This window comes from Hydra vulgaris, chromosome 02 (genome assembly GCF_038396675.1).
Source record: "Hydra vulgaris chromosome 02, alternate assembly HydraT2T_AEP".
Classification (NCBI taxonomy): domain Eukaryota; kingdom Metazoa; phylum Cnidaria; class Hydrozoa; order Anthoathecata; family Hydridae; genus Hydra; species Hydra vulgaris.
The window spans coordinates 64,282,278-64,300,094 of NC_088921.1; the positions used below are offsets into that span (position 1 = coordinate 64,282,278).

The following is a 17,817-nucleotide window of genomic DNA, read 5'->3' on the forward strand; positions in this document are numbered from 1 at the left end:
AAGATGCAGTTTTAAAAAATCGATTTTTTTCAATTTTATAATAAAGTAATTATTTGTTCCCCTAAAATTAAAAATTGCATTTCTTAATAGATTAAACTAAGAACGAAACCGAAAAAAGGCAATTAAAATTAAAAAGTTAAGGGTAAGCATGCACATTTTTTAAAAATGGAAATTCAGAGGTAATAAATAATAACCGAAGTATTTAAAAGTAAAATTTAGAGTGAATACTACTCAATAATAAAAATTAGTTTATTATTATGTAGCATATATCTGTAAATATTTTTTAGATATGTCATATCTCAGTTAAAAAATCATAAATACATGTATTGAAGAATTTACGCTTAAGTTTCTGTGGAGGTAAAATTGTTAAAAGTTTTGTAATATAATAAAATAATAAGACAAGAAGGAAATAAAATGAAACTTTTTTGTTTTTATTTTCGTATAATAAATCAGTTGGTCAAGTTTTTCTTGTTTGTTATTGATACTCTGGTCATATTAATAGAATAATAAAATACTCTACAGGTTACACAAATTATTTTAAGATTATTTTATTTAAAACTTAATTTCAATAGAATATTTCCTCTTTTATAGAGGATTGCAAATAAACAATGAGAAAAAAGGATTAGTCGCGGGACTGAGTTAATTAAGGAAATCAATTATAAAATAAATTATGGAGTTTATGCGAAAAAAGGGTACAAATACTAATGTTGGTGTAGTTTATAATATTACAAAAAATTATAAAAAGAGTAAAACTATTGCTAGGAAAAAAAAATCTAGCTGATCCAAAAAACAAACTGACAAGGTTAGTCATAAATATAAATCAAAAGTTCTGAAACAGAATTACAAGCACAATTAAAATTGCGAACTTTTTTAAATGTTCTGAAGGGAAATAAGTTACACTGTGGATCGTATCAAGGTGCTTTAAAGTTCATGTGCTAAAATCCACAAATGTGAAAAGATCTTCTATTTATCATCCATTATAAAAAATCCACAAATGGGAAAAGGTTTTCTATTATCATCCATTATAAAAAATCCACAAATGTGAAAAGATTCTCTATTTATCATCATTATAAAAAATCTTTACTGGCAAGAATAAACTCTACGAATATAAAACTATGAATAGACGAATCTTGATTTTGTCTGCACTCGAATTGCCCACAATAAGTACTGCATACGAAAGTCAAATGAGCAACTTCATCCTGATTGTTTACTGAAAACAGAAAAAGGAAATCTAAGATTTATGACATGGATTTGCTATTCTGCTATAGGCTTGGGAAGATTATATAGGGTCAGTAACGGAATTAAAAATAAATTTTGAAGAATATATCAAATTATTACAAGAAACTTTATTACCAACCTTAGAAGAGTTAAATGATAACAAAATAATATTTTAACAGAATAATGCAATAAATGTAATAAATCCCCATGCAATAAATCACGTCGCATTTTTAATTTTAACAAATTTGATTGACTCAATGTTCCTTAGATTAAACGAAGTAAAAAAAAATTGTTGAGTATATACTAAGTATTAATTTTTATGCATATTTGCTAAAAAATTATTTAAATTTATTTTTTTCAAAATTTGCGTAAGATGTTTAACTTATTTTCCTTTAATTATATATATATATATATATATATATATATATATATATATATATATATATATATATATATATATATATATATATATATATATATATATATATTCAGTTTTGATGGTATGATGATAACTAATTTGATATTCTTTAAGTGAAAATTTGCTATATGAAACTCACAAAAGTATATGTTAAACGCTGATAAATGTATTTGCAAACAAAAAATTAACAACAACAAAAAGAAAATCATTATGATCATGAATCACATGATTAAATTAAAACAAATAATTGGTTTCAATACAAATTTCAAAAATAAGAAACTCTATGAAATATTAAAATGAAACGTCGAAAAACTATCAATAAATATTTTTTAAATCATACAAATATAAAATAGCAAATAAATCAAAAAGACAGCTAAAATCAAATATTTTCCTTTAATTCAGCAACCTAAAAGCTAAGATCATATATTTATTAATAGAATTTATGAACAAAAGAATGTAAATTGATGGCAACGTAATAGTTAATCATTTGAATACATTGTTTTTGTTCAGTTTTTACGATAGAAGTATCATAACCCAAAATGCAAAAAGATTATTGAGTCTGTGTGTCTGAATCTAGTGATCTCCAAGAACAGTATAATGGAAAAACAGAAAAACCTATATTTCAATTGAATTCCTGCACCAGATAAAGTTCATGCGCATTTCCTAAAAAAATGCGCAAATAACGTTAGTAAGTCTTTATTCAGAGTTTTTAATGACTCATTTGATACAGGAATTTTTAATAAGCATTGGCTATTAAAAAACATCACACCATAATTCAAATAAAACATATTTCATTAACCTCTATTGTCGGAAAAATAATGAAAAGTATTATAAAAAAAACAGTTATGAATTGCCAATTCAATAATAAACTAATCATAAACAAGCGATAACTTTACATTTTAGACTATTGATCTTATAAACTCTGTCCTGAAGAAAAAAACAACAGCATAAATATAGTATTCTAAGATTTCGAAAAGTCATTTGACTCATCAAATACACATAACTTGATGGTTAACATATTCAATTGGAATAAATTGGTGGAAAGTCTTTTTATCTAATAGACGTGAAGGAGTTGTACTCAATCAATATAAATCAAAATACAATTTATTTATTTTGAAAAAATTATTCAAAAATTTTATCATAAAGTTCAAAAAAAGTTACAGATGACAAAAAAAGACAAAAGACAAAAAAAGTTACTGATGACAAAAAAAGTTCTTGTCAAGATCAATAAAAAAGTATTATGTATAAAATATATTTCATTACACAATGATGTCGACAACCTATTTAATAGGACAAAGAAATGGTTATAAAAATTAAATTGTGAAAAAGGCAAAACCATGCATATAGGTTAACTTTATAAATAAATACACTTATATATAAGCTCATTCTTAGAAAACAAAGCGCTGAGATGTAGCTTCACTAAATGTTATCTGGAAATAAATATATCGAATGATTCAAAATGAGGACTCTTCATTAAAAAAATTCTATACAAAGCAAGTATTAAACTGGTTATGATAGAGCATACCTTTTACTTATTTTGATCAAACTACAATATAACAAATAACTGTATACGTCGTTGGTTAGACCACATTCTAAATATGTATTTTAAGTACGAAATACAAACTTCACATAAGAGACATAAAGTTATTAAAAAAAGTACAATGCAAAACAATCAAAATATGGATAAGATGTAAAATTAGTTACAGAAAATGACTTTAAATGCTTAACTTGCATGGTTTATGTAAAAAAAGAAAGAGAAAAAAAATGACGAATAAAAAAATTAAGACATAATCCGAATGGGCAAGTTTATTAAAAAAAGTAGAACTTTAAAAAGTTTCAATTTAAACAAAAACTGCGTTTTAAATATTTAAAACCTAAGTAAAATAAAGAAGTAAAAAAAAAAAAAAAAAAACTTTTAAAGACGTATTGCAAAACATTTATGGTTAAATACTAGATTTGTTTAATAAACACAAACGTGATTTAGAGTACATCTGGCAAATTGCGAGATCAGAATTTTTATGTTTTATCTCTACTTTTTGGTCTTTAAATTTGAGTTATTGATTGTGTTACATACCTCAAAAAATGTCTTCTACTCTATTGAAAACTGTTATAATTAAAAAAGTTGCGAAGAAAATGTACGTAATAAAATCTTTTTATATGCAGCCTCCTAAAGTTTTGACTTTTTTAAATCGTTTTATCTTAAAACGCAAAATTGTGGACATAAAAGAGATAAAACAATTTTAACTCGCAAAATAATAAAAGAAAAAAAAAATGCTACCTCTTTGAAAGATTTAACAAAAATTGTTAAAAATATATAAAGTAAATCAAATAATATTGAAATTGAACTAGGCCAACTTTTTACAACTATTTGAGCAGTATTATCAAATATATTCCTTACATAAACAATAAGTGTATTAGCGGTTTTCTTACTCCAAATAACTTAAACGTTAGTTTTACTATGTTATAATGAACTTTAATTTCTTATTAAATTGTGATAAAAAAACAACACTCTTTTATTGCAACAACGGTAATGTTGTAATAGATTTTAATGATGTAGTGAAGCACATATTTAGAAAATGTTCAGAGTAGTCATTATTCAAAAATCTCTGAAGATTGTCTAAAAACTGCAAATGTAACCCTTTATTTTAAAAAAGGTAACCACACTAATTTAAACACTACTTTTTTCAAAAAAATAATGTGTAACCGAGTTTATACGTATCATATTGACTTTAACTAAATCAATACAAATTTAAATGAACAATTCGACTAGGTACATCATTCTTCAACTTAAACACAACGACTCTAAGCCTTTTAAGAGCATTTGTTTTAACTAAAATACTTTATACTTAATTTAAATAAATGAAACATTAACTTACCCGTTCTATATAACCAAACTTTTTTAAATCAACAAAAAAAACGCCATTTGCATTGTTTCCATTAGATAATATGTTACCGAATATGATTTCAAATAGAAAATATAATATGGTCTCAATATAACAAGCTTTACCCATTTATAAAGCGTTTAATTACCAAAACAAAGGTTACTTAGAGTTTTTCAGCTATACTCCAGTATCAGTACTGTTTGATTTTTAAATACTATTGATACATGGCATCAAAGATCTTCAAACGTTTAATTTATGAAATTTAAACATTAAATATGTTGTTGACTGTTTTACTAAAAATCTAAGTTTATCAAGTTTTCTTTTAATTCAATTCTGGGTAAAATATTTTAATCAAAAAATCAAATTTAAAAAAAATCGTTTTGCTAAACTTAGATGCTTATTGAATTTTTTGACCAGATAAGTTACTTTAGGAGTGTCGATTTATTATATATTAGATTGTTATATATTTTTTACACACACAGTTAGATTGTTATATATTTTTTAAAAGTGTACAGGTCAATATTGTTGTAAGTAAAAATTTACTGATGCTGACAGATCAACAGAATACCTCAATAACTGATTCTTGATCCACTCCAATACTGAAATACTTCAATGATTGGGACTTGGTCAACTCTTATTTTAAATTTATATAGATGACTTCTATAATGCGTCAGCATAATATGAAAAAATAATATATTATGGCAATATATAATATACTAATAGATAATAAAAAATACATTAATGTAATTTTATCACTTTATAAATTATTTATGAATTATAATTTTATAACAATATAAGTTTATATTTATCCATCTGTAATACTAGTCAAATATATTTATATAAGCAACTTGGATTAAAGAAAGTAAATAATTGATATAGGGTAATTAATTTCTCTAAACATTGAACAAGATTTATAATATATGTATCTAAAAATGCAAAAAAAAAAATTAAATGAAAATTACCTGTTTATTTAACTAGATGTTTACAATTTGCTAAAGGTTTTAAATAATAATCCTGAATGCAATATATTATATATAATAATATCTAATAGTTATATAATAATATACAATAAATATAATAATTGAAATCTAAAGGTGCTAAAGATAAATTTATGAGTGTGCAAAAATTGAAATTTCAACATTTAGTACCATAAGAAGCAATCAAACTTTTCTTTGATTTTTGAAATGCAAAAAAAGAGTTAATCAATGGAATAGCAGAAGTTACCAAACTGTTACGTAGGAGTATAACGGTTAGTCTTATGCAAGTAAAACAAAAAACGTTGTTTTAAACTGCTTACAGTCATCAAGAGCATTAAGTTCTTTAAAACAGTTTACCATTGCTAAATGTAGCATTGAAAAAGAGTCACGTCTTTTGCACATGGCAAATTTATGGCAATTATCTGTTAAAAATTTTTACTTTTCTTGACTTAAAAATAAAGATTAATATTTATTAATATATATTTGGCTTAAAAATAAAGATTTTATTTATTGTAACAGATTTTGTTATCATGAGACCATTTTCTCTAAAAAACGTTTTTATTATTTTTGGAGATTATACGCATATTATATGTTAAAATGTCCAAAACTAAAGAGAAATAGAAAACCTGAACAACGTGTAGGTGACAACCGGAATAAATTTTTTAATACAAAAATAAATAAATGGTTGAGGAATATTTGGAAAAAATTGAGTTCACTCAAATAGTCTATTTCAAATTTCAGTTTTCAATAAATACCCAATTATACATATCATGGTACGTTCAAATTTAGCTTTATTTTGTGTAATATACTTCTTACTGTATAATATACTTTGTAAAGTATAATACACTTTTTGTGATGCCAGATAATAGTTAATAGGATACAACTTTGTAAAATCACCGCACGGTACGAGTTAGCGTAAAATATAATGCCTGTCTTTTGCTGTGACCTTCACTTCAAACTAAAACATCAGCTCAGTTTAAATATAATGGTCATAATGATAATAAATATAAAGAATATAATAAAAAAAGTTTTATCTTAAAAAGCATAAAAATATCAACAACAAAAAAAAAATATCTCCAAAGCGAATTTATATCAAAAAGTTTACGTCCTTAGCCTAAGGTCATTGTTTAAACAAGACCGATTGTCCAACCTTGATGATTTTAGCAAATCAAAAATATATTCAAAAGCATACGGATGAGTAAATAGAATTTCCAAAGCATGTCGATGAAGTTGTAAATATATCCAAAAAAATGGGCAACAGCAGTTACTGTTATAACTGTCTGTTGCTATAGCAACAAACAGTTATTACAGTAACTGCCTATATTAATATATTAATGTAGTTTATATAGTTAAAATAAAGTAATATATATTTTTAGAAAATTTTATCTACTTTTTAAGATTTATTGTATAACATATTACAAATGCGTATAGAGTACTCAAAGCTTTTCGTATAGAGTAATCAAAGCTTTTCGTGTTTCGTTTGCTTTTATGCTAGAGCTGAATTATTCTAAAAAATATTTACAAAAAAACTTTCATTGACAAAAAAGGTTTTAAAATATTGCACCAGATTTAAATTTCAAGCACTAAAAATAGCAACAACAATAAAAAGAAATAAATAAATGCAGGTAAATAATGTGCTTGATGAAACAAAACGAATCTTTTTCAAATTTTCTATTATAACATTCTATACAAAAGAATATTAAATAAAATATTTTAAATTTCCGACTTAAACTTCTTCAAATATCCTTTAAAATGAGACGGACATTTCTACAGCGAGCATAAGAAACAACATAAAAAAAGTATTAAGAAACGCACAGTTAATATTGCTATAAATATACTTAAAAAATACACAAAGATAAACACATCAATTGGCATTCTATTTTTGGATATATATATATATATATATATATATATATATATATATATATATATATATATATATATATATATATATCCAAAAATAGAACAAATATTGTCGTATTTTTGTATAAAAGGCAGAAAAGAACATGTCCTTTCAATCACTAATGCAACACAAGATTTGAGCAGAGAAAACACAGTCCAGCTAAATAAAAGAGTAAGTACTTTTTTGCTAATAACTTTTGGTTGTCTTATAACTAATTAATAAATGCAATAGCTATTATTTTTTTTATATTAATTTAATCTAAAAAAACTTGATTAAATAAATTAAAAAAAAATAAAACTAACTTATTAAACTCTAAATCTAATAAAATATCTTGAAATTAATTTTTAGAAGTATTAAAAATATTTCAAATAAAGAAGGTAACAATTATGTGGAACAATATTTGCAATAAAAAGTTATATCTAGTAAATCAAATTACTTTAATCGGGTTTTCACACGATCGCCTCTCTCAAAGTCACCCTGACGACGAAGAACCGACTGGAGATGATGAAGAAATAACTATTTAATTTAAAAATACTGTAGTATAAAACATATTTATTTCATTTAAAATATTTAGAATGTACATGACGTAATAAAAATATAATAAATTATGAGAAAAAAAATGAGGTTTTTTAAATTTATCAACATGTAAACACATATACTGAATATGATTAAAAGTAAGTAAAAAAACAAATGCTAAAAAGCTTAAGCAAAAAAAATTTACTGATTAGTGTTAATGGGAGTTCATTTTGTCAATTTTATCAAAACTAATTGTGATTTAAAAAAATAGCTGATCACTGTTACAGAAGATTGGTTACTAAGGTGCTGTTTTGAAAGCATCCAAAATAGAATAAAAGTTTATCAACAGATTTCAAAAGTTAAACTTTAATATATATAAAAAAAAATTATTTTAATACGTTTCAGAAAAAAACAAAGTTTCAAAAGAATTTTTAAGATAAAAGCGTAAAATAATCAAATTAAAAATTTGATTAATTATTTTTGTCTTGATTAATTTTGAAATTATTTTTATGTTAATCAAAATAAAGAAAGTTATAATTTATCGTGTTGACTAATTCAAGTTATATCAAAGAAAGTGTTTTCAACATTTTCCAGACCAAAACTCTAAGTTATATGTTAACTCAGCATCATCTTTTAAACAATTATAGGCAACATACTGTTAGGCATGTATTAGATAAAATTGCTTCACAAAGTATTTATACACAGAGAACTTTGGTTTATAAACTGCACACAGTAAACAACCTATTGAAGCTGATTTTTAAAGATGAAAGTATTTTCTTGATAAAACTTCAATATTATTAGTTTTTATTTAATTCAATATCATAAGAAATGGAAAATTCTTGTTAATTTACTAATCTACATCAGCAGTTCTAAAAACCTTGCATCGTATCCAGTATTTTGCTTAAGTTTAAAAACTGTATAGTTAATATTATTCACAAAAAAAGTTTAATGCTGTTGTATTCTATTTATAATTTTAACGGCAAAATGAGTCTCAAGTTTTAAGGTTTTTAAATTTTTTACACAGTATCTGGAAGTTTCAAGCAATTGTTTTTACTAATTTTAAAATGTGGTTGGAGAAAAACATTTAGAAGAATTTTTTTTAAATATTTTTCTGGGTATGTCCTAATGACCCATAAAGCAAAATTTTTACACTGTCTTGTACCATTTCAAACATTTTATCATTCAAATCTAAGAACTGTAGTTACATTGTTCACATAAAATGGCAATGAAGTGAAAGAGTGTATGTAAAAGGGCCCATGGATTGCAAAAGAATGATAATCCTTATAAAATTATTTTTTTCTCAGATTTTATAGTTAGATTCAGTTTCGTACATGCTAGAAATCTGATGACTGTTTCGACTCATATGAATGGTATAAAGGTTATTTTATAAATGTGACTGCAGCTGCACATAAGCATCAGCACAAAAAGGTAATTAACTTTTTACAAAATTAGATAATTAACTTGATAATTTAAGTTACAGCTGAAGAAATATATATACATATATATATATATATACATACATATATATATATATATATATATATATATATATATATATATGTATATATATATATATATAAATATATGTATATATGTATATATATTTGTATATGTATATATATATAAATATTTTATAATATATATTCATGTAAATATTATACAAATAATTTTTTCTATTTAAATATATTATAAAAATATAGTATATAGTGTAAATAACAAATAGAAATACAATTTTTATTCGAACAAATATGAAAACAGTAAAAAAATAAATGTTTTAAGATGTATAACTTTTATACACATTGTAATGTAATAACACCTATTGCTTACTTTTTTAATTGTTTTGCAATTTTGCCATCATTTTAGACATAAAAATGCAAATAAAATAATAATGGAAATTTTCACTTTTCATCTAGTTATAGGGTAAATAAGAATATTCTGAAGACTGAAGATAAAACAAATATTAAGTAATATTTAGTTTTACTTATTTATGAAAAATTTGTATGAGTTTTAAATAGATATATGTAGTTTACGTTACGGTTACGGTTCTTAAAATGATGTTTCGTATTTTGATAAATAAAAACAAAAAATATTTTAAAATAATTATACAATTAAGTTTACCTTTTTATAATAATAATAACAATTTTTTTTTGCGTATTTAAAAAAAAATGCAAAAGTTTAAAAATTTTAATAAACCACTAAAACTCGATAGCTACAGATTTTGAGAGAAGTGCTTTATTTTTGTAGAAATTGTTGCTATAGAATTTTTGAATTAGTTTTGAGTTAATTCAATACAACTACAAATACAATTGAGCTTAGAATTTAATTATATTTAACAAGTGAGAAAAATTGAAAATACAATCGAGCTTAGAATTGAATTAAATTTAATAAAGTGAGAAAAGTTGAAAAGTCTTATGACAATTCAACTTTGTTAATATATTAGATCTTAAATGTTTTGGTTTTAATTTTTTTGAGAAACCTTGTTTCAAAATATCATAACGATTTTTCGCCAAATGTATAATTTAATTGAAGTTCATTTATATATCCTTAAATTGATATTTAAATCAGTTTAATATTTTAATAGCAGAAGTTTTATCATAACTAAAAGTATGTGTTGTTGTCAGTGCTTGGAATCTGATTAAGTTAAATTAAGTATATTTTTCTACTTCTGGCTCCAACTGCGGAGCATCATATTCTTATGCTTTTATTTTTTCTTTAGAGCACAATTTTTTCTTTAATAACGACTCCTGCACTTGCTAAGGAGAAAATAATTTAGAAGGTAATTGTAAAATTTAGTTTAAATGAAGCAACTGTGTATTGCTGAATGTAGTAGCACACACTTTTGCTTATTAGAAATCAAAGCACTAAAAGAGCAGAACGCAAACATGTAAGAGGTTTTCTGCGGTAAGACCAAATAATTTCTTAAGCAAGTTTCTTTCAAATAAAACTCATGGTTGTAGGTATCTCATAAAATATAGCAAGGTAACTTAAAGTATACAATTAAAAATATAAAACTCAAAAATACATAAAATCTCATAAAATCTCATAAAAAATCTCATAAAAATTAGCAAGGTAACTTAAAGTATACAAGTAAAAATATAAAACTCAAAAATACACACTTATTATGATAATTAACATGTTTTTCTAGAAAAATGGTTTACTCATAGTTTTGTATATTAATCTCATATGAAATACTTTTTAAGATTAAAAAAAGTATATGATATAGTATACATTTAAACTTTATATTTAGAAAATTGCTTATTATAGCTTATGGTTATTTTAAACCTTTACATCGACTTTTCTACGAACAACTGATTATTGTCTTTTTTCATTAACACAAAAACTTAAAAATCAAATTTCTAAAAAGTAGAAAAGTTATTAATATTTCATGTTTTGAACTATCTATTCATAAATATGCAGTCGTGGCAATTAGAAGCAGTCGTAAATAAATTGTGGTGTCGTAATTAACGCACAGCAAAGTTGCATTCCTTATAAGGAAATTTTTTTTTTTAAAAAAAAGAAATATATTTCTCGTTTTAAGATATAAATTTTACATCTCGCAACGTATTTCTCAAAAGAAAAAATTTATTTCTTGATTTTTTATTTATTAACTATGGGCAATAGATTTACGATTTTGCTGTCCCGGTGGTTAACAGCCCGGTGGGGAATCGGCGAGCGAATAGCTAGCTATATTCGTATATCGATAAAAAAAGCGATTTGGCCACGAGGATTGCTATCTAAATAAACTAAAGGTCCGCTGGCTATTGTAGCTAGCGTCATATCGTTATATAATTGCTGTCTAAAAATTTTTGATATGTAGCTATAAACGAGCCATAGATTTGTAGATATTTTGTAGCTAGCTATAAAGCAACGATATGTAGCTAACAACACATTGCTATAAAATCACAATGTTAAAAGTTCAATTACTCTCATAATTATAATAGGCTCAACACTAAATATCAAATTTTTGAAGATGATAATGACACTAGGAAAAAATAAAATAAGAAAAAAAAGTCGCTTGAAAATCACTATAAAGCTAGCTAGTCTCTCGCTGGTCGCTAGCTCATTTCCCACCGGGATGAAATTTAAAACGAGAAATATATTTCTTGTATTAAGAACAAATTCTCTACCCCGCAGTTTATTTCTTAAAACAAGAAACGTTACTTATTTTAAGAAATAAATTTCTATACTAGGGATAGTTTTTAATTAAAAAATATATATTAAAATTATATAAAACTACAAAGAACTTTCTTTGTTTAGTCTGTTTAAAAACATGATATAAATGCGGATAAATTTAAATGAAATGGTTAAGTAAGGATATGACATCAATAACTTTGATGACATATAATAAAGACCTTATTGAAAAGATTATGAAATTTAAAGCCTAGAAAACTTTCATACAAGCTCTTATTAAAAACAATAACTAATGCAAATGAACTTTAGAGCATTGCACACGCAATATGCAATAATGTGTGAATTCAGTTGCAACAACAATAATAAAAATATTCAGCTCCTAACTGTTCAAGTCGTTTTTCAGTTTGAGTAGTTAAAAGTCGTTCTACTGCTAAGACAAACAACTTTAAACATGATTTTGAGTTTGTTGCGTTTGACAATTTTTAAATTTTTTTAAGTTTAGTTAGTTTCTTTTCACGTACACAAATAAACTTTGCAGGGCCAATGAAACTGAGAGAGTAGGAGTAGGAGGGGAGCGGGTAAGGGAGAAAGTGGGGGTAGGGGCTAGCAGGTAAAAAGCCCCTTCCTCATCTTTTTTCATGAGGATTCTTTTTTTATTTAGAAGTTTCTAAACACAAAGGAACAATTCCTATACCGCGTCGTATAGTTACCGAATAGTTTTGACATAATTACCCTGAATTTTGAGTGATGAAATACTGTATTTTCAGAGATTTGCAAATAGCTATTTTATAATACCTTTTTTTTTAGTGTTGTTATATTTTTCCAATTAGTATTATTACTGTTCAGCGAATCCCGAATATTTCCATTTTTCTTAAAAATTCGAACACTGATGCTGCTTCCCCCTCCTTTTATTTTGTTTCTCTGATTTATGTTATTCCGTTACTTTAAGGAACAAGATAAAATCTCTAGGATTATCACTTTTTTGTTGTTGTTGCAAGATTGATGGGTCGCGAAAACAAGAATTAAAGTCAAACAAGGATAAGTTTTTTAGATGGATTTAAGTATTACGAAAGTTTGTTTTAATTTTATTGTTTCACTCGGGGTCCAGGGTAACAAAATATATTTCTTATAGTCGTTTTTTAAACGATTTTCTTTTTAAAAAAGCTATTTAAAATTTTTGTTTTTATTTAATTCATGTTTTTATAACGCTTATAACAAAAACTTATGTAAGAAGTAATAATTTTTGCTGCATGCTTAGAAGTTGACGTATTTGTTTTGCTTACGATAAAATACTTTTTAACATACTACAAATTAAATTAGGTGACAGAAACGAATAAGTTTTAATATATATATATATATATATATATATATATATATATATATATATATATATATATATATATATATATATATATATATATATATATATATATATATATATATATATATATTTAGGAGGATGATTTTTATAAATATTAGCATTAGTTTTCTGAATAAATATGCCCCGTGTTGATATCATTTTAACAATTTTTAATCGAATCTCAAAATCCTCATTGACGAAGTTGAAATTGATAGGGGAGAGAGGGGAAAAGTGGGACACGTAAATATTTTTTTAGAGTGATTACAATATCTTTTTTATTTGATGTTTAAACTGAACCAAACAAGTTCTTGTAAAGAAACCTTCTTTTTAGGCACCGATTCAATCCCCTTAGGTTTCAGCCAATTATAACTAAGTTTATAAATTTTTTCTTTTAGCAACCGTGCCATTGAGGTAAAATGGGACAAGAGTGAGTAAAAGTGGAACAAATAAATTTAAAACAACATTTTAACAAAAATTATTAAATGGAAACCGATAAAATCCTTAAATCACCCGATCGACATAAATATGTTCAAGAGCTTTCACCAATCGAAATAATCAACATATATATATATATATATATATATATATATATATATATATATATATATATATATATATATATATATATATATATATATATATATATATATTAATTATTTCGATTGGTAAAAGCAGGGCCGTCTTAAGGCCATCGGGGGCCCTAGGCTAGACTTAATTTGGGGGCCCCCTTTTTCCTTAGTAAATAAATTAAATCAAATACTAAAATAGGAAACATTTATTAAAGCAATGATAAAATTTACATGTGACGTTTACGTGATTTTTTCTTGAAAATTCTTTAATAATATCATCAAAACCAATGGTTAAAAGAACATCTGATTCAATTGACATTAACGACAAACAGTTCAATCTTTCTTGCAGCATGGTTGAGCGGAGTTAATTTTTTATAAGTTTTAGTTTTGAAAATGATCGCTCGCCAGTGCAATTTGAGACCATCATTGACAGAAAAATTCTAAGGGAAATTTCAATATTTGGAAAAGTTGATTCCAAGTGGTCTCTTTTTAATGTTGAGTAAAATTTTGTAAATGAATGTTCATCTTTTGAAACGTAATATTTAAATTGCTGGCACTCAAAAAAAAGTTCATTTTCATTTATGTCCTTCTTATAAATTTGTGCTAGGTTTGAACAATGGTCTTTTAGTTCAACATTGGCAATTGTTTGAATGTTTACTAGAAATTCGATATTGTCATTGATCTTCTCATATGCTGATGTTCTTTTTTCTAAATTTGATGTTAGTGAATCAATAACAGGAAGGTATGTTTCAATTTTGAATTTATAACTTCCCTGAAATTCCAATTCTTCAGCCTCACCATCAAAGAAGGCCATATGTCGGCTTCTTTTTTTTTGTTCTTTTTGAAGAATCTCTGTAGTCAGTGTTTGGAAGCAAGATTTTGGCCTTTTCCTGGTAATTCTCAAATTGACTCCTCAAATCTTTAATGAAATGCAACAATGACTTTAGAATGCAAAATGCAACATCCAGGTTTAAATTTTCTTTCTGTAAAATCTTCGATGTTTCATTAAAATGACAAAGAATATCATTCCAAAAAATTGTCAGAAAAACAATCTCAAAAGTGTTCATTTTCGTGATGAGATTTTGAGCATCATTTTGAGTTTCTTTTGACTGACTTATGTCCTTGATCAAAAATTCAAGTGCTTTTTTAATCTCATCATAACTGTCATGCAGACAAGTCACAGCATCTGCACGTGCTGACCATCGAGTTCCAGAAAGCTGTTTTACAATTTTTTTGCCTTTGCCAACAAAAGACAGAAGCACTTGCCAACGATGAGTTGATGCAGAAAAAAAGTTGTAGAGGCATTGAACAAAGTCAAAAAAAATAATTGCTTCTAAACAACATCCAGCTGCACTGTTGCCAACCAGATTTAAAGAATGTCCAGCACAAGGAATAAACAATGCTGATTCACTTTTGTCTTTAATCCTCTTTTGTAGGCCTGAGTACTGTCCTGCCATATTTGATGCATTATCGTATGACTGCCCACGACAGTCAGATATTGAATTTCATTTTCTTGTAAAAAAATTCAAAACCACTGTTTCTAAATGTTCAGCTCCATGCCCGTGAATGGGAACAAATTGCAAAAAACGCTCAACTGGTGCCAAGTCTTTAACATATCGAACTGTAAAAGTTAATTGATCTACATGTGACAAGTCTGGAGTTGAGTCAACGCTGATTGAGTAGTATTTTGCTTTTTTTAATTCAGAAATTATTTCGCTCAAAATTTTATTTCCCATTAGGCATATAAACTCCTCAGAGATATTGGCGGAAAGGTATGAAGTATTACCTTTTCCAGAATTTCCATGTTTTTTCATGTGTTCATGTAGGAATGGGTCAAACTGGCTAAGTAACTCAAGAGTTCCTAAATAATTACCATTTTGCTCTGAACCAATGGTTTCATTGTTTCCACGAAATGGCAATCCTCTTGATGACAAGAACTTTACAATTGCAACAATTCTTTTCAGCACATTTTGCCAGTACAATTGTTTGTTATGTAACTGTTTTAATAATACAGAGTCAAGCTGGCCACTTTCTCTCTGCCGACTGGAGTAAGTAAGCATATTTTTGTGATGTTCAGAACCATTCTCGTGTCCAGATATACATTTTAAGGCATTTTTCCAGTCATCAAATCCAGTTGTGGAAAAATTAGAGTGTTTGCTGGAGAATAAGGTACAAGCAAAGCAAAAAACAGAACCTGTTGAAGGTGAGTATAATAGCCATTCACGATTGACAAATTCGCCATTGTGTAGTTCACGTCTAAAGCAAGATTTTGATAAGTACCTTTTTTGTCCGCAACTCAACCTTTCCGAATTTTTGAAGCTCCCATCATTGTTCTGGCACATGGACGGGCCATTAGAAATCCAAAATGATTGAGCTTTTTGGGATAACTCATGCCACAATGCTGGGTCAGTTTCTTGAGTAGTTTTTGTTGTTGCGTTTGGATAAGTTTTTATTTGATTTGATTCTGGCTCCTGTGCTGGTTCTGGCTCCTGTACTGGTTCTGGCACCTGTGCTTGTTCTGACTCTTGCTCTGGTTCTGGCTCCTGCTCTGGTTCTGGCTCCTGCTCTGGTTCTGGCTCCTGTTCTGGTTCCAGTTCCTGTTGAATTTCTAGAGTTTCATTTGGCAACAAAGCACTATCAATGCTTACGAAATTTGAAGTTGGACAAAGAAATACATCTTCGGACACAACAGGCTTTGACTTTTGTACCAAAAGAAATGATGTCAAAGGAAGATATTTTGAAATGTCTTCTTTTGCTTTAGCGGCTTTTTTCCTCTTTGCAGCACCACTTTGATAAGTCCGATTAGACATGTTAAATGACTTTTTTTCAAAACAGATGTTTTAAGTTGATCACAGCAATTTCAAATTCAATCTAATGGGATATTTTAAGTGCTTGTATTTAACACTTCTTATCGGAAAATTTATTTTCGGACGCATGCATGCATTTTTGCTTATCAAGAAAAAAAAAATTCCCTAGGGGGCCCCCAAACTGAAAAACTGATACTTTTCTAAAAATAATTAAAAAAAATCTTATCAAGAAAAAAATTATTCCCGAGGGGCCCCCAAACTATGATTTCTTCAGAAAATTTAGAAATATAATTTTTTATTTATATAAATTTGAAAAAAAATCCAGACACATTTTGGGGGCCCCTAAAAATCGGGGGCCCTAGGCTGCAGCCTACCTAGCCTATGCGTTAAGACGGCACTGGGTAAAAGCTCTTGAACATATTTATGTCGATCGGGTGATTTAAGGATTTTAAAATTAACTAAATGTTTGCACATTCAGTTTAACAATGCATTGTCACTAATATATCACAGCCTCTTTAGCGCTATAGTTATATAAAAATATGTTCAGCGCCTCTATAACGGCAAGCTGCGTCAACAACGATTAATGCAGGTAAATAAATTTGCCATATTGCTTGCTTTTTAAGCTATTCACCAGTTTCTTTTACAGAAACTTTTGCTGCAGCTACAAACCTTTTAATAGTAGCAAGACCTAACCAATACCCTTTTGCCCTTTTGGTAAATCTTGGAAAACTCCATCATAAATTTATAAATAGAAAGACATGTCTACAATATAAAAATAAAAGAATTGTTAAAAAACACAAAAAGCTTACACCTCATTGAAATAGCTAGAGATAACAAAAAGGAATTTGATACGCTTGTTAGCGAGTTGCATGGTAGGAAACGGTCGCAACTTCATGCAAAATTCGCAAGAGCTAGTAGCATTGAACATGATGAATATGTTCCTTACCTTGATTTGGAAATAAAAAAAATTTGTAATAAAATTATTTTATTGAGTAAATTATTAGGTCTTGAGGAGGAAGCGAAAAACTTGTTGAAA

At 26.4% G+C, this 17,817-nt stretch overlaps 1 protein-coding gene across 1 annotated transcript; it reads right to left on the reverse strand.

Annotated features, from left to right (window-relative positions):
* Positions 1-15,479: 15,479 nt before the first annotated feature.
* LOC136076231 (uncharacterized) lies at positions 15,480-16,784 on the reverse strand. Its single transcript, XM_065789705.1, has one exon. It carries the CDS (start codon positions 16,782-16,784, stop codon positions 15,480-15,482), a length of 1,305 nt encoding a protein of 434 aa, XP_065645777.1.
* Positions 16,785-17,817: the final 1,033 nt, after the last annotated feature.

What these genes read in the sequence shown, in the direction of transcription:
- LOC136076231 (XM_065789705.1), bottom strand. Translation starts at nt 16,784, where the DNA reads ATGTCTAATCGGACTTATCAAAGTGGTGCTGCAAAGAGGAAAAAAGCC.